Source organism: Belonocnema kinseyi, chromosome 2 (genome assembly GCF_010883055.1).
Source record: "Belonocnema kinseyi isolate 2016_QV_RU_SX_M_011 chromosome 2, B_treatae_v1, whole genome shotgun sequence".
NCBI classification, from domain to species: Eukaryota; Metazoa; Arthropoda; class Insecta; order Hymenoptera; family Cynipidae; genus Belonocnema; species Belonocnema kinseyi.
In genome coordinates, this window is record NC_046658.1 from 59,411,083 (window position 1) to 59,436,671 (window position 25,589).

General features: G+C 32.4%; 3 protein-coding genes and 1 pseudogene across 4 annotated transcripts in view; 2 read left to right on the forward strand and 2 right to left on the reverse strand.

The window, feature by feature from the left end:
- LOC117167313 lies at window positions 1-13,418 on the forward strand. The gene is made up of 3 exons (XM_033352149.1): window positions 1-295; window positions 7,304-9,136; window positions 12,887-13,418. Exons 1-3 carry the CDS (start codon window positions 256-258, stop codon window positions 13,066-13,068), a joined length of 2,055 nt encoding a protein of 684 aa, XP_033208040.1. The 5' UTR covers window positions 1-255; the 3' UTR covers window positions 13,069-13,418.
- Window positions 13,419-14,315, reverse strand: LOC117182684 (annotated as a pseudogene).
- LOC117167314 (probable serine hydrolase) lies at window positions 14,147-22,850 on the reverse strand. Of its 2 annotated transcripts, XM_033352152.1 has the most exons (3): window positions 22,815-22,850; window positions 17,824-18,148; window positions 14,147-16,101 (listed from the first exon to the last, which is right to left on the reverse strand). In XM_033352152.1, the coding sequence occupies exons 2-3, from the start codon at window positions 17,957-17,959 to the stop codon at window positions 15,263-15,265; spliced, it is 975 nt and encodes a 324-aa protein (XP_033208043.1). In that variant the 5' UTR covers window positions 17,960-18,148; window positions 22,815-22,850; the 3' UTR covers window positions 14,147-15,262. The 2 variants fall into 2 exon arrangements, with proteins under 2 accessions (XP_033208043.1, XP_033208042.1); XM_033352151.1 differs by lacking the exon at window positions 22,815-22,850 and having other exon boundaries at window positions 17,824-18,239.
- LOC117167312 (titin homolog) overlaps window positions 19,312-25,589 on the forward strand; it is a 15,684-nt gene continuing 9,406 nt past the window's right edge. The window contains exons 1-4 of the mRNA XM_033352148.1: window positions 19,312-19,640; window positions 20,051-20,169; window positions 24,242-24,484; window positions 24,614-24,867. Of these exons, the coding sequence (XP_033208039.1) occupies window positions 19,562-19,640; window positions 20,051-20,169; window positions 24,242-24,484; window positions 24,614-24,867 (695 nt within the window). The 5' untranslated portion in view covers window positions 19,312-19,561. The remainder of the gene's footprint in view (window positions 19,641-20,050; window positions 20,170-24,241; window positions 24,485-24,613; window positions 24,868-25,589) is intronic.

Here is a 25,589-nt window from a genome sequence, read left to right on the forward strand (position 1 = left end):
CCCTTTTCTCAATTTTTTCTGTCCACTTGAATATGCATATTGTGAACCGTAAACGTAAACCTGTCCTTGTCCTATACATATAACCTAAAACTCACCTAACGACAATTTTAAACACTTGTTGCTCCCGATACCACAGGAGGGCTGACGGTCAGGTGGATTTGGAATTGTTGAATGGGAAACGTTTAAAAGCTTCGATTGAAATAAAAGTGCATTTTGAGCGATTATTTTTGACTCTATGAATGTGAAACTTCAAAAATGCCTAAATCTTATCGAGAGCGAGCGTCTTCAACCGATAGTAAGTACAATAAATTCTTTATCATGAAAAGTTAACCCCAAATCTCATCCTTTCAAAGTCCATTGCACCTGTATAGCGATGCCAATTTTATTTCTATATAATAAGCAAAAGTATATTATTATGAGATTCACATTCGACGATTCTCAATATAATTTATTGTGATTATTGCCTTTTATAAACTTTACATATATCTTTGAAAAAATGCTCTTATTTTATTTTTCTCATTATGTTTAGCATCACGATCTGTTTATGTGATTGCATTTTTTGTAATGTATGTACGCACTTTGTCCCCCTCGACCTCCACCCACGTGCTATCATGGAGTGAACAAGCTATATCTAATTTAATGACACAAAAGTTAATACGAAACAAGTCTTTTAATCACAAAGAGAGAGAGAGAGAGAGTTTTAAAATATAGTTTTGCCCTTTTATAATTTATTTCACGATTTATTATCCTTAATTTGTTGTACACTTTTATCTCGTAGCATATATATTTTTTTATATAATAGGATTTTATTTTTCAAATGCGAGCTTAAGTTTTTTACTTCGTACAAGTTTTTAATTTTTTTTTGTAAATCCAATTATTTTCTAGGTAGTCTATACCTTGCCTGAAAAACCTGTAATGTCAGGGAATTTTTTCGAGAGCATGAGTAATTTTGAATAAAAATGATTCATTTGTAAAAGTAGCTTTATATCACTATATTTAACTATTTGTTTGAAAATTCTTTTATTTTTCTTGAAATTAAATTTTAACTAAAAATATAACTATACAGTTGAATATTCAATTATTTTAGTTAAAAATTCATCTCTTTGGTTGAACATTAATTTTTTCGACTAATAATTTAACTTTAATTTTTGGTTGAAAATTTATCTTTTATTTGAAAATTCGTTTGTATTAATTAATATCGGTTGTAAATTCAACACTTTTTATGAGAATGTAACTTTTTTTGAAAATTACTTTTATTTTAACTGAAAATGTAACTATTCCAATTGATTTCATCAATTTCATTATTTTAGTTGAAAATTCATCTCTTTGGGTGAAAATTATAATTTTTTTAAAAATAAAAGTAAATTTTTTTAATTTTTGGTTGAAAAATTATGTTTTTAAATTGAAAATTCTTTTTTTTTTGTAGAAATTAGTCTTCTGGACTAAAATGTCAATTATTTAGATGAAAACTAAATTATTCTAGTTGAAAATTCATCATTTTAGTTGAAAATGCAACACTTTGTTTAGAAATGTATCTATTTTTTTAAAGTCAAATTTTGTTGTTGAAAATTTCTTTTTTTTTTTTAACGAAAGTGTAACTATTCCAATTAAATATTTCATCGTATAAGTTACAAATTCATCCCTTTGTCTGCACATTAATATTTTTAAATAAAAGTTTAACTTATATTATTTGCTGAAAAATTATGTCCTTAAATTGAAAATTCGTATGTATTGGTAGAAACATTTATTGCTTGAAAATTTAATTATTTAGCTAAAAATTCAATTATTCGAATTGTAATAGATGTTATTTGTTTCGACCAGGGTAGTAGTTAATAAAAAGTTTGGAAGTTTTTTCTGACTACTGGTTATTCTAGTTGAGGATTCATCATTTTAGTTTAAATTCAACACTTCGTTTGAAAATGTAACTATTTTTTTGTAATTTTCATTGTCGCTTAAAATTACTTTTTCTTTAACTTAAAATTTAACCACTATAAAATAATTGAATTGTCAATTGTTGACTATTCAATTATTTTAGTTGAATATTCGTCTTTTTACATTCTCATCCTAATGAGAAGGTATTGGTTTTATACAAAAAATGACTCAAAAATGACTCGCGGATTCCATCAAATGTCGACGTTTTGAGACACCCTGAGTCAGGAAAAATAGTTTTTACGTCGGTGTCTGTCGCCGTTGTAGTCTGTAAACACAGTAACATTCGAAGGTTATTCGATTGGATCACCCTTTGGTACACTTTATAAGAATATGAAAAGAAAGAAAAAGTTCGTTAGCCAGCTTTTTTTAAAGAAATTTAAAAAAGTTAAAGCATTTTGACAATTTTCGAGACCACTTTTTTTTAATATTTGAAAATTCTTTCGACAGCTTTTTATACTCGACCAAAATACGAACAATTAACCCCAATTAAACTAATGAAAAAGTAATAACTCCATTTGTGGGAAACAAAACAAAATACGAAAAGAGATAGATTGACAAAAACTGTGCACCTAAAAAAGAATAGCAAATTTTTCAGGAATTACTTTTTTGTAGGATAAGCAGTTTTTGTTTTATTTTTGAAAAACAACATTGAACATTAAAAAATTATATTTGAGTACAATGATACAAGGTACGTGAATAAGTGAGACAAAATTTATTCAACCAAAAAAGATTTGCAAATTTTTTACGAATATTTTTTTCATAGGAAGTGTAGTTTTTTTTAATTGTAAAAAAAAAAGATTAACAGTTTAAAAAATTATAAAAACAAGGCAATAAGAATAAGACTGTTTCAATTTTCATGCATATTATGAATTGTCATGATATAAATTTATTAAAATGATACATGTTTCAGCGCAACTAATAATAAAATTTGGCGCAAAATAAGAAACAAATATTAAAATAATCATAATAAATACAATTTGTACTTTATTTTACAAAATCTTAATACCCAATCCTAGGCAGAGATAAATCAAAAATGTATTATATTTGATATAAAAGTGTTGAGCATAATGTAGAAAATTTGACATTTTGGGAAAAATCAAGTGCGAAGCACGAGATACGTGATGAGAATGTGTTTGCTAAAGCCGAAAGAGCTTTAACAAAAGAGAGTTCACAATTGCACAATTACATTTGTCGATTCCTTGATCTTTAATTTTGGAAGTTCTCTGCACGAATGTGGGAGAAATGCAAAGATCGATCGCGAATATGCGAATGCACGTATCTGAGAAAAATATAAAGTTCGAGTGCGTAGAGCGAGGTAAATAAAAAATCGAGTGCGAAGCGCGAGAACCAACAATTGCGCGTCCTACACAGAGAAACTGTGGCACGAGCGGTTGTGTTAAAATAATTTTTTTTTCATAGCACTAGCCACAGTTGCCAACACACTGCCCGCTCATAAATTCACACGAGCCGCTCGTGCTAATGGCAACAGCAGCGCGAGCTTGGTAAGTGTTGCGCTTAGCACAGCCCGTATTTGGGATTGGAAACAATCTCTCGTGTTAATTTTCAATATCGCCTGATGTCAAATAGCTCTAATGTTTAGTGACAACCGCGCTTATCGCTCTCTTTTCTAAATTTCCTGTTAAATGATAAAACTACATTTGATCATGTCACGTTTTTCCTTAATACTTGCAGCATTCGGTATTGCGGCGAATGAGTCGAGCGACAAGCGCGATTTTCACTTAAGGGCATGTGATGCTAACAGTTTCGCCGGCTTTTTTTCCACAAAAATGAAAAATTTTAAAAACTGAATTCGGAGATGCTATAAAATAACATAACGGACGTCCCTGGACTCTTTTTTGAGGGATAATAACAAAAAAATGTATTGCGCTAAATAAAAATTTTATGCATATGCATTTTTTTGAGGTTACGTCGTTTTTCATCGCTGCCTTTCCGATAATCTGGAAATTATTTATGAAATAAACTTTTTTGATTGCCTGCAAACAAGGTTAGTTCCGAGAGATTAGTTACTATGTTTATTTGTAAGTCCAAAGTTTTCGGCCAAAAATATTGTCTAGTTTGGAAGTAACGTTCGGGTGAATTGTAACACACATAACCTCGAAATATACACACACGTTGTTAGCAATTTCAAAAATTTTTTGATAAAAAACACAAAAAAAAGTATGTGGAGACGTTCATTAGCATGTTTGCTATCATTTCCCAGATTTTGAAGGCAAAATATTTCTTAACCTAGGAAAAAAGCCGGGGGAATCTAACACTGAAAAAATCAATACTATTTCCTAAGCGCTATGCAAATTAATCACATTTTGCTAAATTAAAACTTTTTTGAATTAACCTGCAAAAAAGTGTGTGGGGACGTCCGTTAGCATGTTCGCTATCATTTGCCACATTTTTAAGACAAAATACTTATTATTCTAGAAAAAAAAGCCGGGGGAACCTAAAACTGGTAAAATCGACAATTTTCTGCTGCTGTTGCCATTAGCACGAGCGGCTCGTGGGAATTATCGAGCAGTCACTGCGTTGACAACTGTGGCTCTTGCTATTCCAAAAATTTTTATTTTGACACTAACCGCTCGTGTCAAAAGCAGTGGCAGCTCTTGCCCCGGTCGCTCCGTGTAGGCGCGATTACACTTGCGAGAGAGGCGAGCTGCGCTCGATGAGAATGTGCCCGCGCAGCAGGCAGATTTTTTTAATAGAAATTCGTCTTTGTGGCTGCTAATTAAATTATTATAAAGATTCGTCGCGTTAGTTGAAAAATCATCTCTTTATTTAAAAATTAATTTTTTTAAATAAAAGTTGGACTATTTCATTTTTGGTCGAAAATGATATTTTTTAATTGAAAGTTCGTCCGTTTCCATAGGAATTAATCTTCTTGGTTAAAAATTCAATTTTTCTATTTAAAGATTCATCATTTTATCTGAAAATTCAATACTTCGTTTGAACATTAATTTTTTAACTAAAAATTAAATTATGCAACTTTTGGTTGAAAAAATATCTTTTTTCATTGATAATTCATATTTTTTTTGTAGAAGTTAATCACTTTTTTTGAAAATTAAACTATTTCTTTGAAAATTATATTGTTTAACTGCAAATATAAGTATTCCAATTGATTTTTTTTTATTTTAGTTAAAAATTCATATTTTTGGTTGATAATAATACTATTTGGTTTGAAATTTAAACTCTTGATAAAAATGCATCTTTTTGGTTTAAAATAATCTATTTCACCTGCAGTTTCATCATTTTAGTGGAAAATTCATCGTTTTAGTTGACATTTTGTTGTTTGAACATTACATTTTGAAACTGATTTGGTAAACAATTGATCTTTTCAGTTGAAAATTTCAACTATTTGGTTGAAAACTCACGCATTTATTTGAAAATCCCCTTTTTGTTGAAAATTCAACTATTTGGTCAAAAATGCATCTTTCTTGTAGGAGATACAATATTTTTACTTGAAAAGTTAGGAATTGAGAGCGGTTTAATTGAATTTAATATAGAACTCACATTAATTTACCTAAATATGCACGACATTTTATGATAAGGATAAATTAAAAATTTGTTTGAATTATTATCCAAATTCATGGACTTTAAGAGACAAATTGAAGGAATGATTAATTATGTTTTTAGTATTATTTATTTATTTAATTAATCGATGATTCTAATACATTTAAGAATACCTTTTCATATAATTGGTCAGATCTTTCTGAATTAAACATAATAATTGAATCCATATAAACTGAACAAAAAAATTTATAATAAATTCACAATTCTGTAGGCATATTCCGAGTCGAATGTTTTAAAAAATTTTGAAATATTTGAATGGCTCCGTACGATGAATAAATATACCTCGACAAAACCTGAGATACCTGAAAAAACTTGAATTGTTAGGGAATTTTTCCAGGATTTGAGTAGACATCCTGTTTTTACAAGAAAACGGTCAGAATTAAACAAAAAACCCAGATTGTTGTTGGGTTGATTGCAAAATAAATATTTGAGAGAACATTAGAAATGGAAAGCAAAACCATATGGAAATTCGGATCATCAAACAATGGTCAAAATTTTCGATAAAAGTATAAAATATTTATCTTTTTCTTTCTGATTTTGATAGATGTTGTCGTTCTCTTTTAAAATATTCTCCTGAAAACATTCGAAAATACGACATAAGATGTGAAAAAAGTAAATGAAATATAATTGTTTCTCTTAAAAAGTTTTAGGAAAATGTTCCTTAACACTCTCTTCTGTCTCGCGTTATTTTCTAGTTTTTTTTTGCGAAAAATTGTAGATACAACATTTAAATCCAAATTTTTCCTTTAAAAGTCGATATTCTTTCAATAATCAAAACCCTCCACTTCCTCTAGCTTACTAAATTATTATACTCCACCACCACACTGTTAAGCCTCTTAAATTACGTCCTTTTTGTTTTGTTTTTCTTGTTTTTTTTTGTTTTTTTTTTGACAAAAAACGTGAATTTTATTTTGTAGGCAAAAAATTATCTCCTCTTTCCAAAACTTTACATTAGAACGAATCTAGAAAAAAAATCAAGAGAAAAAGCATGACATGGGTTTTGAGTAAATTGACATTGAATGTTTTTAGAAAAACCGCCGATGATTTTTCAATTTTGAACTTTAAACAAATTTTCCAAATTATTTAAAGAGGGCCTGTAAACGGGAAAACCCTTGAAATTGGGGATAAGTCAGGGAATTTCATTGGCCATGGAAAATTCAGGAATTTAAAAAAAAAGCTTTCAAAAGTCAGAGAATTCGCGAATTTCGAAAATCAAATTTTACGGTTTCCCTGACATAATATTATTGTTAGTAAATTATTTGCTTCGTATTTATGTATATTTTTATTTTGCATTTGCTTCCTCCTCACGATTATACTTTTAGTATTTTGTTAATAAACCATCGTTTTTGGTTGAAAATTTAACTATTTTGTTCAGAATTCGTCTTTTTGGATCGAAATTTCAACTATTGTGGTAGAAAATTAACGTTTTTTTTAAACTCATATATTTGTGTTGAGAATTGGACTTCAAACTTTCACGGGTAAAAATTCCAATATGTTTTTTAAAATTCTTTTTTTTAGAAATATTCAACTGTTTGGTTAATAATAATCTTATTTGTTAATGGATTCAACAGTTTTGTTTAAAATTTATCTTTTTTGGTTGAAATGTCTCTATTTTTTCTATCTTCTATTTTTTGATGATCCTTGTTTTCAATTTTTTAACTTCAAATACTCATAACTTTGTCAAAACATTTTTTTCTTAAATCGGTAAGGCTTGAGCATGGACTATCTGCCCGATTTTATATGAATTCAGTCCTATTGATATAAATTTTTTTTTACTTCCTTCTATTTTCAGGCGAATCAGAGCACGCCGCTTTCAATAACGCTTTTCGGACATCAGATATCAGTACTACAACTTTTAACTCTACAAATTTCACCAGTATAGATGCAAACTTGCCCACCAATACAGATGAATCGGAACTCAGAAGACTTGAAGCCAATGATTCTTACTTGAAAAATGTATCGAAAAATGATACTCTTTCATTCTATCAAGACAGATCACAATCGTTCATTCTCGCAGCAGGCACTGTCAAAGGAGCAATTGCAAATAAATCTGTAGAATCGCTAGGGTCAACCATTATAGATGGTGCTTTGGACTCTGATTCCTCCTTTTATTCCCCAAGTTCCACTTTAACAAATCTCCACCTCCTCCCTAATAATCATCTGGACAAAAGAATCTCCTCAGAGGAGGAATTTGCAGACTGCGAGTCCAGTCCTGAAGCTGAGGCTAAAGGCACATTGAACACCTGCAGTACAAGTTACAAATCCCTGCGCTTATCATTATCTCCTCTAAAAAAACAGTGCTCTGAAAATAACAATACAATTTTCCCGAAAACCGACCAATCCGCAGACTGCCAACCATCTGAAAATTCTGATTCCGGGTTTACCTCGAATGAACCTTTCCATTTGTCGAGTATATACCTTAACCTTCCACCTCATCTCCAACATTTGACAACAATTTTGGAAGAGTCGACTATATTGTGCAATACCAATCCCCAAATTTCGGGTCCCCAATTGGGGCCCATTGTTGAGAAATTGAGGAAAAGCTCGATGCCACATTTGCCCCAGACTGATCTATTCAACGAGACGATTAAAACCCTCGCACAGATTTTAGAAATGTCCTCGAGACAAATTACAGTAGATCAGCTCGCTCTAGTTCTGCTTCACACTTTGCAAACTGAGTACAGTTACGTGGAGCACTCGAGCGTAACAGACAGCTTCATCGATTACGTAGAGTTTTCGATTTCAAGTGATATCGATTCGAACAATACTGGAATGGTTGTGGAGTCGATCGCCAGACAGCTGAGGAGTATTTTTCAACCGGAGAAACGTATCGAGAGCGAGTCAGAGCCTGAATGGCATTATTCTATAAGAACTCCGAAAACTGCTTCAAAGTTAGATCCACAGAGTGAAGGGAAAAAGAAGGAATATTTTCCTCCGATTTCTCATGTTGAATCCAACAAGGAGAACATCTATTTGAAGAAAATTAGTTGTAGAGAAGCAGTTACTGGTTCTCCCAAGAAAAACAAAGTTCGTTTTTCGGCTGAAGTTTGTGATTTTTCTAGTTTTAATAAATATACTGGCAACCCCCAGAAGAAAAAATACGCCGTGACTCCTCGCTTCATTCGAAATAACGATAGTTACGAACCGAAGAATATTAATGCCACCACCGATAGTCAAGATGATTCCTTTTTGTATTGGGAGCGAAAGATTCTACTTGAGGAGACATCTCAAAAGAATCTGAGAAGAAGTTTATCAATGTCTAACATCTTCACACAAGAATCTACAACTTCGGAGGTTTCAAAATTGATTAGGGAAATTGATCTTTCCAGCGAAAATCAAAACATTGTTCAAAAGAAAGGTCGATTTGCGAAAAGCAAAGCGCAGGAGAGAAGCAAGACATATTACAAAAAGCGGAGAAGGTCACTGGAAAAAAATGCTAATATTCCGGTGCATACGAATATGCCGTCAACCTCGGGAATCCAAAGTAAGAAAAATGATTATAAAAACCCGCCAACGCAGAACAAACTTCAGAAGGGTAGAAAATCTTTTGGTGTCGATTCGAGTCATATTCTTCCAGTATCTCAGGCGAGAATGCTCTTTTCCCCTGCTGCCAGAAGAATACGTGGTAACATTTTTTATTATTTTAAACATTTGTAGATTTTTTTCAAATCGGGCAGGTTTTACACTTCAATTCAGTAACGCTTTGGGGAGAACTGAAATGGGCTCTAGAGAGAGAAAAAACATGAGACGTAGACCTGCCTTTATCTATTTCAGGACTCTGTCCAGTGTATTGGTGGCCCCGGGTATTACCTGAATATTCTGTACGGTTAATTAAAAAAAAAAGATAAACAATACATTAGAAATTTTTAGTTATAATAAATTGAAATTTAAAGAACATTCACGTAAAATAACCTGTTTCAGATAGATTATTTTAAAAACTTGGTAACCTTCAATTCTTCTTGAAATTGGATTGAAAATGCTACAATAATAATCCTTTTGTGAGTTCAAAAATAATGTAAGAACTGTCCAAAATTTGAACAATATTTCTATAACATTAAAAATAACCATTTGTATGGCATAGGTACAAAACTTCATATTTTGAGTTTTTGTTATTGTTGTAATACTTTCTATTTTACTATATTCAATAACTTAAGTTACGTATGAAAACATATCCCCATATAAACGTCTTGACAACGCCCACAAACTACACAGACTGCCAACATTTTTTATATTTATTTACAATAAATTATAAATCAATCAATTCTGAAAAGTGCAATAGACATCACATTATTGGGGCACTCGCGACACAAAGCACGGTCCTGTGCTACGCCAAACTTCACCCAACGAAAATATTCTCGACCAATCAGCTTTATCTAGAAAGAGATAGGTCTACGTCTCAAATGTTTTTTCTCTCTCTAGAGCCCATTACCGTTCTTCCCACAGCATTACCGGTCCATTTCTATATTTCGATGAATTTTCCGATATAATAACAAACATTTTTTCCATAAAGTTACGAGTATTCTTTTCTTTTTTTGTCAAATTCACATATTAAAATTTCTATGTCCAATTCTATTGAGTTTTACAATTCTTTTTGAAAGTCGGGTGGAAAATTTGAATAAAGATTAAAATTAAGAATACGGCAGCATTTTTTTTTTAAATATAAAAATTAAATTTCAACAAAAAAATGACGCTTGAATTTTTTTGCCGACAGACCTTGGAAGAGAACGGTCAAACTTATCAGGATCTGAAATAAATAATGTAAATATCGGAATTTAGTCAGAAAATACTAAAGTTGAAAGAAAGTGTTTTTTCTTAAAAAACGTCAAAATTCAAATTCGTACTTTTGTGGACACTTTTTTCTCAAATCGAAAAATACAAGTCGCCTAATTTTCTCTAGAAACAACACATTTTGTTGCTAAAGCGATACTACTACTTGAAGTGTAAAAGCCACCTAATTAAAAATAATTACTAATGTTATATATAACATTCCGAAAGGAAAGGGCCCTCTTCAAAGGGGCCACATCAAAAGTACTGCTTTTCACGGCTAGCCTAGATTAAGTTCAACCCAAAAGTACTTGTACATCATTTTTCTCTTTTGTGAGTGTTTCCGGGATGCCTCCGGTTATCTTAAGCCAAGAAAGAAAAAAATCGTACAGAGCGTTTTTGAGAAAAAACATTTGTTTAATTTTAGATATTCAAATCTAATTTTTCTCAAAAACGAAGCAAAACAGGATTAGCAATTCTTAGCTCAATATTGTTCTCCTTCCGGAAATCTATGGAAATGTACCCTTACCAGATGTATATCTTGTGCAATTTAACAAACAATTTCAACAAAAAAATCAAATATGAATTGCTACTCATATTTTGATTATTTTTCGAGAAAAATGACATTTTGAATCGTTAAAAATTACATTTCTTCAATTTTAGAGATAAAAACCAATTTTTCTTTACTTTGAAGTACAGGAACCTCAATAATCTCATGTAACATATTCTTGTCATAGTCAGTGAACTAAAAACCGACTTTTAAAAAAATCTGTTCAATTTCTTTTAACTAAATGCTATTTAAGTTGGTTTTTATTGACTGTGTCTATCTTTTTGGAAAAATTTGTTAAATTATGCAAGATAAACATCTGGCAATGGTACAACTTTATATATTTTAGAAGGGGAAACAATTTTGAACTATGGACTGCTATTCATATGCTGCATCTTTTTCGAGAAAAATGATATTTTTAATAGTTACAAATGAAAAAATCTTTTTTTTTTCAAAAACGCGTAGTATGATTTTTTCTTTCTTGTCTGAAAGTAACCAGGGGGGCATCCTCGAAACACATACAAAGGAGAAACTGGATGTGCAATTATTTTTGGGTTTAACTTAACTTTGGGCTCTTACGGGAAATCAAACGTCAATCTATGCTCTATCTTGTGATATTATACTTATGTCTCGGAAGTGATCGGAAATTGGTAAATTTTTTATTTAAAGGAAAAACATAAAGCGTGCTAACTTTAGATGCGTTTTTTCGTAAAACGAGTTTTCAAAGCTCCAACTGACCAATCCCATTTGAAAAAGTAAAGAAACACGTATTTCACAGTTTTACCAATTTTTTTTATTTGGTTCAATTTTTTGAAAATTATCTGCGAATTCTCAAAAATCTACCGAATTTTTGTTCAAAATGCAATATTTTCCGAACGAGCGTAAGTATTCTCGAATGTGTATTTTCTCAAAAACCGCTCTTTCCATTTTGTTTTTAATGAATGTTAATATGTACTACATATCTCCTGAGTTTTTTTATTAGTCACCCATTGTTCTATATCATAACAATATTATAAATATTGTTCTATATTTCTATAACCATTCTATATATTGTGATATCTTGCATCATTTGCAATAAAAAAATAAAAAATTATACTTAAAAAAATCCCCGGTCTAAAAAATGTTTGAGCCTCCATCAAACTGATAGGATGTCTGCATTATATAAGCAGAAGCTGTAAAAAAATATTAGAAAAAATAGAAAATGTGGGGCTTTTCAGAAAATATTCTTAATTTTTCCATCGAATTTGGAAAACTCGAAAAGAAGATTTTTAGGAAAACTCCACCTTTTTTATTTCTCCAATATTTTTTAAAAGTTCTCGCTACTATAAAAAAGGTATTCTATCAGTTCTATGCTTCTATGCAGACTAAAATATTTTTGAGGCTAAGATTTTTTTTAATATAAGTTTTTTCTTTCGTACATAATGCAATATATTACAAAAGAGCAATATATTACAAAATTCGATTTTTCTAAAATGATTGTTTTCAGCCTGGTCCAGGAGTTTACCAAGAACAAAACTAATTAGATATATAGTTAATATTACCATTCAGTTTTTGGTGAATATTTAATTTTTTAAATTAAAATTTTGCTTGAGATCGATTGAAAGAGTAAGATTTTCCACGTTGAATAAAAAATCCCGATTACTTGCGCTCGTTCAGAAAATACTGCATTGAAAAAATATCTCACATTTTTTGAGAATTCACAGATGCAAGGATGGTAAGGCAAAATGAGATAACTTAAAAAATGGTATCTGTGCATGATAAGGAAAATACACCATGGAAAATCGAAATCGATACTAAATAAGTTGGATTGAAAAGAAGTTTAGTTGTGTGAAAATATTGTCCGAAAAGGAATCATGCTGGGTTGAAACTTTTTTTTTCCTCTATATACGTCGAATTGAGACAATAAAAAAAAAAATTAAAATACTTCCCTACCGATAGAAATCTCTGAATATTCACTGAAGATTCTCAGGCTCACAGAAGCTACAGAGAATATTCTGTCTTTGCGGAACGTCACATATAAGTTTTACTCTTGAAAATTTATCCACTGAATCTACATTTTTACAGAACCTCAAGTACGAGAACTAAACGTGCCTCGAATCGAAATTTCAAAAGCATCTCCACAAAAGTGCGATCCGATGCAGAGTTTGCAACTGAACAAAACAAAGCATAAGGACTCGCCCAGAATACCCATGCAACTCAACAAAACAAAGCAAAAGGACTCGCCAAGAAAACCGTGGAAGCCGTGATTTTTCTTATTGGTTCGAATATTTTGTTCACAATAATTGAAAATCTCTATAAACTGTTACTATCTTTGATAATTTAGATAATTGAAAGAGGCAGCTTAAATTTCTCGTATTTTTAAGACGTTAAAAACTCAAATTGCAAGTTTTATAATTTTATATCAAGGATCTGTATCCGTAAATGTCGATACTAGAATAAGACAAATGTATAAAAAATAGAGTTTTATTGGAAGATTGAGTTGAGACATTCCATATTTTACTAAAGTCTACGATTTCTACCTCTTGTAAACATTATTGAAATGCAGCTTTCTTAGTACATTAAGTTCACTTGACTAGTTTTCTAAATAAAATTTATATTCGAAAGCGAAAAAAGGCATCTTTTAAGTTTATTGTATTTAATCATACTTATCAATTAAAAAATGTATTTATCATTTCAGCAACGCCTTTACAATTCGTGAGATGCAAATGATGAGTTCCAGGATTCCATTATCTTTGCAACATCATTCGAAAATTCATCATTTGAGACAGTTTCTGTACTTCTTAGAACGCAATAAGGACATTTGATCAGTTTTGAAAGCCCTTTTAAATGCTCTAGAGTATAAATTGATCTAGTTGGAATATTTAGTTTAATTTGAGGGTCTCTACTGAAAAAAAGAGTACCATCTTCTTTCCTTTTGGCTCCTCTAATCATCAAAATTCGAACAGAAATTTCATCCAATGAATTATTCGTACCTTTGATCCACCTTTGTACAAACTCATCTTCTCGATAACTTGGTATTAATGAAATTTTAGATTCCAAATCGAGGAACTTATCTATAGTTTGGGCATAAAGAGCTGTATGCTGGGAAACATTAATCGACGGATAATGTAAAATATCTAAAGCAATGACAAATTTAGTCTCGTCAGGAAAATAAGAAGCGTAGAGAAAACTTGTTAGTGCTCCTGCTGAGTGTCCAAGAAATTTTACCTTTTTCCAGCAAAAATGCTTTTTGAGTTTTCGAATTAGGAGAATTCTTGTTGTGTCGTCGTAGGGAATTCCATCTGGAAGCCAGCTCGATAATCCGTGGTCTGGAAGGTCTATTGCCAATACTGAAGAATTTTTTATTAAGAGAGAGAGAGAGAGAGAGTAGATCGAATGATCCTGCATTATCTTGCCATCCATGAAGAGCCAAAAATGGTTGTCTTCCGGGAGAACCCCACAATTTTCCTTTAAAAAAAAGCAGGAAGCTTTGAAAACTTTCTGCAATTTCAAACAGTTACTTAAAAGCTTTTATTTGAACCAAATAATAACTTCAAATTTCTTTTGTTCCAAAACCTGGAGAAACAAAAAGTTGGTATCAACCTCAGAATGTATATTTTAAAAATATGTAGTAATTTATTTTTGTACATTGACGAATTAATTAACAATTATTTAAACACTTTCCAGTTTCTGTAATGTTAAATCAATTAACAAAGATAGGAAACTAATAAAATCTTAGCGCAATCTTAGAAATAAGGTTAATTGTGAGTTATTAAAAAAATAAATACGTACATTACTCTGTATATACAGGATGTCCGAGACTCAAATCTCCGGCCTTATATAGCAGTATAAAAATCAAATTATTCAATCTAAAATTCCTTTTTTTCGAAAATCAGTTGAAGGTTTAGTTTTTGAGTTGTAAACTATTCAGGATTTTTAAAATTTATATATAGCCGTATAAATCCGTATAAACACCTGAGACTGGAACAGCCTGCATATATAAATATACAGAGAGAGTTTCAAAAATAGTTAAACAACCACCGTAGTATCCCACTAGGAGAAACTGTCGTCTATGAAAATGACACCATATATACAGGGGCGCCAAAGCCGTGTGAGCTGGGTAGGCTTGAGCCCACCCATCAAATCACTAAATCTAATAACAAAATAAACATAATATTTATCTTAAATTTATATTTTTGAACATATTTTGGGTGAGCCCACCCATGAAAAAAATTGTTCCGACACCCCTGCAAATATATAATTATTTCTAAACTCTCCACTGGCGAAAACATGAAATTAATATTGCAGACGCTTGAATTAATTTAAATATTTAAACAAAATCAAATTACAAGCTTGAATTTCTTTGTATATGAAGAACGCTCTTCCATGAATCATAAGTAGTGGCTATTTCTCTAGAATAGAATAAATAATCTAAAATGATGGTCTACTCAATTACTAAATTCAATTATCGTATCGATCTAAGAATGGATTAACAATCTCCGCAACTCCCTCAGCATTCACCATATGCAAATGATGCGTTCCAGGAACAGTGTGAAGAGAAAACTCTTTACAACCATTTTGCATTATGTCGGCGACACCATTAAAAAGAGTTTCTTCCATTTTTGACTCTGCTCCTCTCAAAACTAAATAAGGACATTTTATAAGCTCAGCTGACGCCCTCAACTGTTCAATAGTAAAGCCGATATTTGCAGCATTAAGTCTGACATTCGGATCTCGATTATAAGAATATGTTCCGTCTTCTTTCCTCGTCGCACCTCTAATGAGCAGTGTCCTGGCTGCAATTTCATTCAAGGATTCAGATGTGCCTTTAATCCACCTCTGTATTGCCACTTCTTCTGTGTGAAAAGGAGCTGGAGAATTTTTCTCTTCTTGGTCCAAAAAGGTATCGATATGTCTCGCAATCTTCTTGTTTCTATTCAAGAGTCTTGAGAAATCTAAAGGAATATAATGAAGAGCGTCGATAGCAACGACAAATTCAATCTCATCAGGGTACATAGAAGCGCAACTAAAACTAGTTAAAGCACCAGCAGAATGTGCAAGAAGTTTGATTCTCTCCCAGCCAAAATGGCGTTTTATTCTCCGGACTATGTGGATGGACATTGAATCGTGGTAGGGAATCCCTTTTGGAAGCCAGCTGGATAAACCGTGGCCAGGTGCATCTATGGCTAGAATGGATCGATTCTTCAGAAGCGGAGCCAACAAATCAAACGAGCCGGCGTTATCTTGCCATCCATGTAGAGCCAGTATTGGTTGTTTGTTTCCATCACCCCACAATTTTCCTAAAAATTAAAATTTTAGCATCCGATTTCATGTCCTTCTTAATTTAAATCTGTATTTTTTAAATTTATTTTAGTTGCCACGATTTAAAAAAGTTTGCGCCTATTAGGTATTTTCACTTCAACCATCAGTTCACTTCATTTCGTTAAAAGCTGAGGGGAAAACAATCGATCAAATGCATGGGACAAAACTTTATTTCTGTAATATATTTGTAATTAATAATCATTATTATCATTTTATTATTTCAATAAATATTAATTAAAAAATCATTTTTTTCAAATACACTTATATAGAAAAAATGTGCTTTTACGAAGATATTAGCAAAATAATGAAAAAATGAACTGGATCCCATGCATTTGGTCCCTTGTTTTTACCTCAGCAATCTACGAAGTGAAATTAGCTGTTCATTGAAGTAAAAATACCTAATGGCGATTGCACAAAAGTCCCATGTGATGGAGAATTATTGCAAACACTTGAAAAAAATTGCAAGCAAGTGCAAAGAATTGCAAGTTAATCCAACAGATTCAAAGTTTAGATTGTTTACCATTTTTACCTTAGCGTTTTCAAAGATAAAGAATTTTTTTTAATTTTACATTAAACAATTTGCAAATTAATAGTTTGAAATTGAGGTTTTTATTGTTTACTAGTATTTGTGATACTTAGAATATTATTTTTTAAGAAAAAATATACTTCACAAATTTCGAATTTATAATTTTTTTCAAATGCGCAAAAACTTCAGTTTTAATCAACCTTACAAAAAATGGAAAAACATTCACCAAGTCAATTTAAAATCAGTCAGAATGGTGAAAATAAAGGAACACGTATTTCACACTTTGATCGCATTTTTATTTGGTACAATCATTCGAAGATTATTGGGCAATTCTTAAAAATTGAACGGCATTTTATTTCTAAAATGCGGCCTTTTCCGAACGAGCTAAAACATGTTACCCAAACGTTTACACATGAAGAAAATTTATACAAAAAATACATCTTTTTTATATCTTGTGTCGTTTACGAGGAAAACTTTTATCACGCAAAATTTTTCCAGGCCTCAAAATTGAAAATCTTCTTTTCATGTTTTCGAAATTAGATGAAAAACATAAAGAAGTTTTTCTGAGAAGCCCCACCTTTTTATTTTTCCCCAGATTTGTTTACAGTTTCTGCTTACATAAGGAAAGGAAGTGTCTACGCGTACCGAAAAAAAATCCAGCTAAACGTACCGTAATTTCGGTACAAAAGCTCCTTTTCCAGCTCCTCTTATTTGTAACAAAAAAATTCAGCTTTTTGTACCGAAATTTCGATACAAGTAGCCACGGTTATAGGAAAAATCATCCTATCAGCCCCAAAAAATTTTTTAACATAAGTTTTTTCTCGTAAACAATGCAATATATAACAAAAGAGCAAAAGGTACTCTTATTAGAACTTTTCAAGATATGTATATCCATAAAAAATAATTATTGATCCACGATAGAATGACGTATATATTTCAGTAAAAAATTATTTCGACACCATAACCTAGAATTTTCTTGATTTGTGACAAAATTGGTATTTTACTCATTCAAGATGAAATGTAACATAGTATTAAAACTAATATCCAAAATCTTACATTTTTGAAAAACAACGAACTAAAGTACATGCAAACGGAAAAATATGAACTGTTAGATTTTAATGGATTTTATAATAAACAAAATAAATGATGACACCATAATGTCGAATTTTCATACCTGCAATAATACCCCATGGAACTTTGAACTGAACTTCAGTGGACTCTTTCTTTGCAGTTACTGTATTTTGTTGAAGTTGTCGTTTGACAAGAGCACTGACATTACTAATTCCACGAATATTTCTGGTACTGAACATATTGAAAGCATATATATTATCTTTGTTTAAATATTTATTTTATGAAGTGAAGGAACTTGAGAAATGACAGTATTATAGGTTATGTTTCAACGATATTGTCCGTGTTCTCTTATGCGACTTATACCTATGACCATTAGCTAATTAATGTAAATGATTTAGTGACATCGGGATGAGCTAGATGTTGATAATCTGAAATATGTATAGGAAAAAAATTTAATCTTAGAATCAGCGAAGTACACATGTAAATATACACCACGCCATACATGCCTGGCTCACGCACGCACGCACGCGGCGAGTCAACATTACTGTTGCCAGAGTGAGACAACGTAACGTTTCAGCGCATTCTAACGGGCGAAACGAATTTTACCACGGCAACTTCGAAAATTTCCCACAAAGTTTCTCTGACTTTTTAGAACTGAAAAAACAGGTTAAATCATAAAACAAAATAGTTTTCAACATGTTACATTGTATAATTTGTATTGATTTACTGTAAAATCATCATCTACAGCCAGAACACATTATTTTTGGCTATTACTTTCTAAAACAATTGATAAAAAATGTTCAAAGATAATGAAATGTAATTAAAATGAATCATTCCGATGTTTTTGCGACAAATTCTCGACGATATCGAATTTACCGGGAAATTTCTCGGTCATTGGCTACACTGGTCAGCATGGAATAACATAATCCGACTCCGACATAATCAGAAACATAATCATGTTCAGGGCATATGCCGCATATTCCCATCTCATATCCGCTCACCTCCTCTCTGATCTGCATATTGATTGCACGTGGATGTCAGCTGAAAACGCTGAAAACAAATTTCAACTCCAAGAAAATTTCCTGTTTATTCAACACAAACACATTCATAAAACTTGCCAGTCATTTTCACAAGTGCACTTCGCGCGAGCAGGATTCTCCTGTAAAATGAATTCACTTACTGTCAAACATTTTTTTAAGATTAACCCAAATATTCTCAAGGGAATCAATTAGTGGATACTAAATTTAATTCTGTCAATAATCCTTACAACTCTGGAAAGACATTTTGCATTCCGACAAATTTGAATTTGACCACGTGACTAGATAACCTAACCTCCATAGTCTATCTGCCAACTTCACACTATTTACACCGTTTTTCCATTTCATCATTTGTCGTCTTCTTCTCCTTGAATTCGACAATTCACAAGAAAAATGAGCATAAATTTCTATATTTAGGCTCAGTAAATCTTTAGTTCTCAAATACTGAACTCTTTTAAACCTTTTTTTAATTTTGTTATCACTGCGCATTCTGCGCATCCTAGCCTAACCCGAGAGGAAAACTCGACTCGCGACTATTTTTTTTTAGAAGAAGAAGGGACAACCTTCACGTTTAAAGCGAATGGAGAAAATTCATAAAACTCGTGATATACCGTTACGTTATGTACAAAATGAAATCAAGCATTAGCTTCTTCTAACGTCGACTGGTTAGTGGTGAACGGTAAAAAATGCATTTCCGAGTTGTGATGCGACAGTGAGGCAAGAATGTAGAATGGAAAGTTTGGGACAGGGAGAAAAATCCGATGAGAAGAAAATATTGCTGGCCGCGCGGTGTATGGCATAGGGATGGTATCGCCATCCAAGGTCCAGCATCCGGAGCGAAAACAGCGGGAAAATAATACCAAGGAAACCGGCAGAAATTCTCGTATGTTGACTACATTTTTACATAAACTTTTACGCAATCGTCTGTCTACTAAAAATAGTCCCACATCCTTCACGTCTCCTTATACTTCCTCGCTTCGTATCATTACAAACTTTCTAAATTATTACCATTATTACTGTCTCTTTGTGTGTTGCTCCGTATTTCTAGAATAATTCCAAGAAACATGAGCAGTGGAGAAAAATGTCAAATTTGAATTCCTTAAATTCAAGGTTATGTTTACCCAAAAATGTTCAGTTTTTCTTTGTTTTAAATGATGACATTTTATTGTTTAGATTATTCATTTTCGTATAAAAACAGCTTTAAATAGAATTATTAGGAACTTCCAAAAGTAAGGGTAATTATGTTTTAGGCACTCTGAAAAAAATGATTGATTATATATTTATTTTTTACAGTCAGTCGAGCTCAGAACGTTCCGAAGCCAAAGTTACTGGAGAATAAAACGTTTTATTTGGATATTAAGAATCATGCCCTTTCAGCCAAGCTAGAGGGAAAAATCAAAGAATTCGGAGGGGTGAGTAAAAAATTCAAAACATTTTCTCTACCAAAAGAATAAAGGTACTCTCGTTTTTGTAACTTGATAAACAAAACAAACCCTTGTAGTTTCCCGATAATTTTTCTCTAAATTTCAAATAATTCAAAAAAGAGAATATAAATAAAATTACTAGGTTTTACAATCAGTTATTATTTGTTTACATAGCTATTTGCGACTTATTCTTGCAAGGATTCCATTTTCATAACTGTCTTTCACCAGCGTTACGTAATTTATGCAGTCTCTTATTCAATTTGCCAACATGCAAAAAGTAATCATGAAAACGTGATATTGATCAAGGTTCAGACATAGTCAATTCGAAAATAAATTTGGTAAACTAGTATGAAAATCATAACCGGTATTGTACATATTTAGAAACTATAATTCTTTAATTTTCTAAACTGTTATTGATAATATTAACAATTAAATCAGATTACAAAAGATTAAGTTTCTCATTACATTTTACATTTTTAAATGAATTGCTTTCTTGAAAAATACGGCAAGATATTTTTATATTAATTAATATTTGCCAGTAATTTGCAGTCGGAATCTTTTGTTATTCTTGGTAGGTTCATGACGCCAGTTTTGTTTCTTTACTGCATTTTAAAAATAAAACAATAAAAAAAGGCAAACCAGTATTCCCGCAGTTTCCCGTTTCCGCTATACTTCCATTGTCATAACTTGTATATGTACATTACTAAAATATTTTTTTTATTTTCAATTTATAAAGCACATTGATTTCGAGAATTCGATTGCGTTTGTAAAATTGAAACGAGAATTTTGGGGTGAATGTCCAACTAGCTAAACTCGTAGCATATCGCTAAATTTAATCGCAACTGTGAGCAAAGGAAGGTGAACAGACTATAGATTTGTGGCCAGACTTGCCTCACTGTTGCTACGCTGCGGGGGCTACGCCCTAAATTCTAAAGTCACGCTTACTTTACTGTATATGTTGTGAAAACGCTCGATAATATCGCGGGAAAGTTGTCGGGAAATATGGTTCCCGGCATGATGGAACGTTTTCCGTTTTTGATAAACAAATTCGAGATTGTCGAAGAAATGAACAACGCCACCTCGTGTACGGTATTAAAAGCTATCGAATTGATCAAATGTGCCTTTTTTCCAATTTTCAAAAAGAATTTCCGGATTTTACGGGCCTAACACTCTTTAAGTTAGGATTTAATACTTTTTTTTTTGCTGTTTAGATTTTAAATCGGAAACCTTATTCAAATTTGTCTCACACTAATTTATATTCCCGAAAAAGTTTGAATGTTGTCGAAAAAATTGTTTGACTTATGAATATTTGAAAATTAAGGATTATAGTTTGAAATTGTTGACAAATGCAATGCTATAATTATTAAAATTGAAATTTTTTAACTAAAAAAATCTACGAAAATCAATGAAGTTTTGAAGAAGAAAAAAGTTTTCCCATTGGAATTATTAACCTCTGTGAATTTTGAAAAATCTGATATTTTCTGACGTTTGTGTTACTCAAGATACAAAGAATGTTGAAGTTTTCGACACGTTATTCTCTTAAAATTGAATAAAAACTCTTGCTAGAAATAATAAGGATCTCCTCATAAAATTAATTTTTTTAAAACAGCAACAAAAATTCAAAAAATGTCCCAAAAATATACAACTGGAAACATTTCCTTAAATTTCTGATTCCGGTCATCAAACCCGGAAACATTTCCGAAAACCACTACTGTTCACAAACATAATGAACAAAATCAACAGACATCGAGCGCCATCTTGTCATAATTTAAAAACCTAACCTCAACAGCCCCTAATTTCTTCTAACTCTAATTTTTCCTCGGAAAAATAAAACCGGCAAATGATAAAAAAAAAAGATTTTCCCGCTCGCCGGCTCGCGCGAGAAAAGCTTTGCAAACCGAGCGCCGCCTCGAGGCCCACGAAGCAAGCTGCTAACGGCGAATGGCCATTTTGTACGTGACAGTTTCGCGAGTCAGTGCGTTGCGTCTCGGTCTCTTCCGCGTTTTTCGTTGTGAAAAAATGTTCCTCCGGCCCCAAGTGCTATTCCACGTTCTCAGGAATCCTGAGGGCGTCATGTGACTCTTAAAAATCAACTTGACGGACTTGAAAATCGAGTATAATCATCGCGAGGATTGTGCAAACCTTTCGGAGTTTCGGAAGCGCTTGACAGTAGCCTGCCATAGAAGACTCTTCCCAGCCTCGAGTAAGTTCGCCTCGACAACGCCCGCTTTCAGTTTAATTTTTCCGACATCCAGCGTTCAATTATTGCATTTGCCACATGTTATCCCCAGAGTTCTACTCAACTTTCGTAGTATCTCCGACGGACATGTGTGCCTGTATAATTAAAACAGAAGACAACAATGCGACGACCATTGTTGTGCGGCTCGAACAAACATCGCCGCCCGACGACGATTCTGAGAATAAAATTCTTGGGTATTAAATTCCATCTCACAGCTCGCGCACTTAATCACCTTTCTTGCTAACTCACAAAATCGCCCTCGACTGCGTCAGCGTAATTTAACCTAAATTCAAACTCCTTTCGCCCGGATTCCCCTCGATCCGGTGTTGAGTTCTCGTCATTCTATCAGTGCGAAAGAGAATCTAAAAGGTCTCGATATTTGTTCTTTACTCACGTGTGTTCTTAAACTCGGTTGTGGAATTAATTTTCTTTCTCGTTTCTCCGTTCGCAGGATTATTCTTCGTTACGTGGCTTTGATTACTAAACCGCAAACATGCGCCACCTACTCCAAATGCACCGATGGACTACTTTCGCCAAGACTTCTTGCGCTCGTTCCTGCTCAAAATATTTTTGCAACGTACTTAGTTTTTCGCCATTGCGATAGTTGTTGCAGTTTCGGTTTTCTTTGATTGCACCGCTCTGAGAGTTCCGAAAGTTTTGACGATTGTGAAGTATTTGTTTTGATTGGACTTGAGTTTGTGATGCCGGTTTTTTTATTTTTTCAAATAGAAGAGTAGGTAAATGTAAAGATTTTTCTAGTTTTTAAATCCTATGTGTATTGGAGTTTTAACTCTTTCTTTTCTATTGATTTTTGGTGTGAGGGGGGAGCTACCAATAGAGATTTGTGTAATCGATAAGAGGTGAAATCGATAGGAAATTGTTTTAAAATATTTCTATCAGTATTATTGTTCCATTTGCGGGTTTTACAAAAATATTGAAAGCTTGCGGGAAAAGCCTTGTTTTTGAGCAATGACAAATTAAGTACAGATCAGTTTTTTATCTAACGTCAGACCTCAGCCTAGTTCCTGTTTACCGTTTTTATGCAATTTATTGAATTAATAAAAACATACGCTTTTGTCAAATATTTATTTTTGTATATGGGGGCGGATCTTGTTTGTACAGATCATTTTGATTTAGACAGCTGTTTTATTAGTAATTGATAGTAGAAATGAGCAGAAATTTAAGTAATTCAAATTTTAAAGCTATCGTAGTCTTTCTAAAACGTTCAATTTTGGATGGATCCAAATTTAAACAAATATTATTTAAAAGTAATTCTATATTTGCAAAATAAATAGAACGAAGTTTTATTTTGAAGATGATGCAATTTTTCAACAGCCAGAATGATGTAAAGCAATCTTATAATTTAAAAGCACCTACGATAAATAGAAATGTGAAAACAAAAACACCGCAAGTTTTCGTAGCAATCGTTACGTTAAATGATTGTGTGACCTGGAAAGGGTTTATATGGCGGAAGGTAGCGGAAACAATTTTCACCTGTCATGGCACTATATACTCATAATTTCATAAAAAATCGACCAATTTTAAAAGCACTTTCGATTCGATTAGAAACAAAATTTAAATTCATGTGTATCTGAATTTTTTTCAATTTTTAAAATCATAATTTAAACAGTGCAGAAAACTCCTTCAAATGAAGCCACGATTGACAATTCTGGTATACAGCATTTACGTTGGTACATACTTTTATATTACGATTCCCTCACGGTCTTGGATCTACGAAATTATTCACTCTGATTGATTCCCTATTTACCGTATTAAAAGTGTCAAGACATGTATTTAAACTTCTAATTTTGTCTTTTGCAGACGGTTGAAGTATTTTTAGTACGAAACGTCCATATTGTGATCAGCGACCGAGTCGATAAATCCGGACAGGCAAATTCAGATAAACGCAAATGGGCTTATGCCAGTGGTGGAAGCGGGGGGCCCCCCTCGCTTCGGAGCATAGAGGTCCCAACTCCAACGCCGACTCCCCCGACACCTTACTTCAATGCTGATGGTCCCCTTTCAAATTCTACGAATCTACGGGGTCAACCTACCCAAAGAACTGTAAGTGTTTCCCCCTTTATTGATCCATTTTTCTCCCTAGATTTGATCAAATTCTGGACGATTTTAGGTAATCCTTGTACAATATGTCACTGTCATGTACTAACCGATTATTTTTGTTTCTTTCTACAGAAATCGCGAGCGGATGCAATGTTGGAGCGTGCTCTGATACAGCCCCAACAGTGTTCCGTGGATCCGCTTAAAAACGCTCAAAACTGGAATATTCCCATTTGGGCCCCCGAGAAACTCCAAACGTGGCTGGATAAAATCTACTTGTCTCACAAGGATACAAACAATCTGAAACAGAGTAGTCCACCTGCCCCAAGCAAAAATCTTAAAGTCAAAGTCTTAAAGGCGCCTTACATCAAGTTTGAATCTTATCACAGGTGAATATCCGATATGAAAGAGATTTTTGTCCGAAATTGATTTTTCACAGATTTTTAGTGTCTGTTTAGTTTTTGTTTTTAATCAAATTGAAATGTTGAATTTTTTTAATATCAAGCTTTTCTGTTACTTTTTATTTACATAATCATCTTCTTTTACCTGGCACACAAAAAAATGTTTTGAGCTTCTATCAGCTTTTAGCGATAAAAGTACATTACAATTAGAAAATTTTGCAAGTCTTTCAATTTTTACGTAGTTGAATTTTAAAAAAATGTATTTTAATCGGTTATAAGTCCCAAGAAAAGTAGATTTTTTCCAAAGCTGGCTAACAAAACTTCAGGGTGGTCCCTGGTCGAAAAATTGTCTGGAATTTTAAGCACCAGGAAAAAGCCGATAATTTTGTTTCGTTTTCATTTTATGCTAAAATATCGTCTTTTGGACATGGTAGTGGACTTTCCACCGCCTGGTGCCAAAAATCAAAACTGGAAAGAGTAGGTAGAATTTTGAAGGTCCATTTTAATTATTGCATAAAAGAGTTTTTACTATTGCTTCGTGGAGTTTAAAACAATCATTAAGGGCATGTGACACAGCTAAATACCTATATTACCGACCACAGATTTTTAGTTCACTGAATGTTTTTTTGAACCTCAGAACTTTTTTTGTAAATAAAATATCGAGCTGAAACTTTGGGAAATGTATTAGAGTACAATAAAGTACGTTTAGG

Coding starts and splice junctions, on each gene's coding strand:
- LOC117167314 (XM_033352152.1), bottom strand. CDS start 17,959: ATGTTCAGTACCAGAAATATTCGTGGAATTAGTAATGTCAGTGCTCTT. Junction 16,102..17,823: donor TCCATGGGGTATTATTGCAG/GTATGAAAATTC, acceptor TTTAATTTTTAG/GAAAATTGTGGGGTGATGGA.
- LOC117167313 (XM_033352149.1), top strand. CDS start 256: ATGCCTAAATCTTATCGAGAGCGAGCGTCTTCAACCGATA. Junction 296..7,303: donor GCGAGCGTCTTCAACCGATA/GTAAGTACAATA, acceptor TTCTATTTTCAG/GCGAATCAGAGCACGCCGCT. Junction 9,137..12,886: donor TGCTGCCAGAAGAATACGTG/GTAACATTTTTT, acceptor ACATTTTTACAG/AACCTCAAGTACGAGAACTA.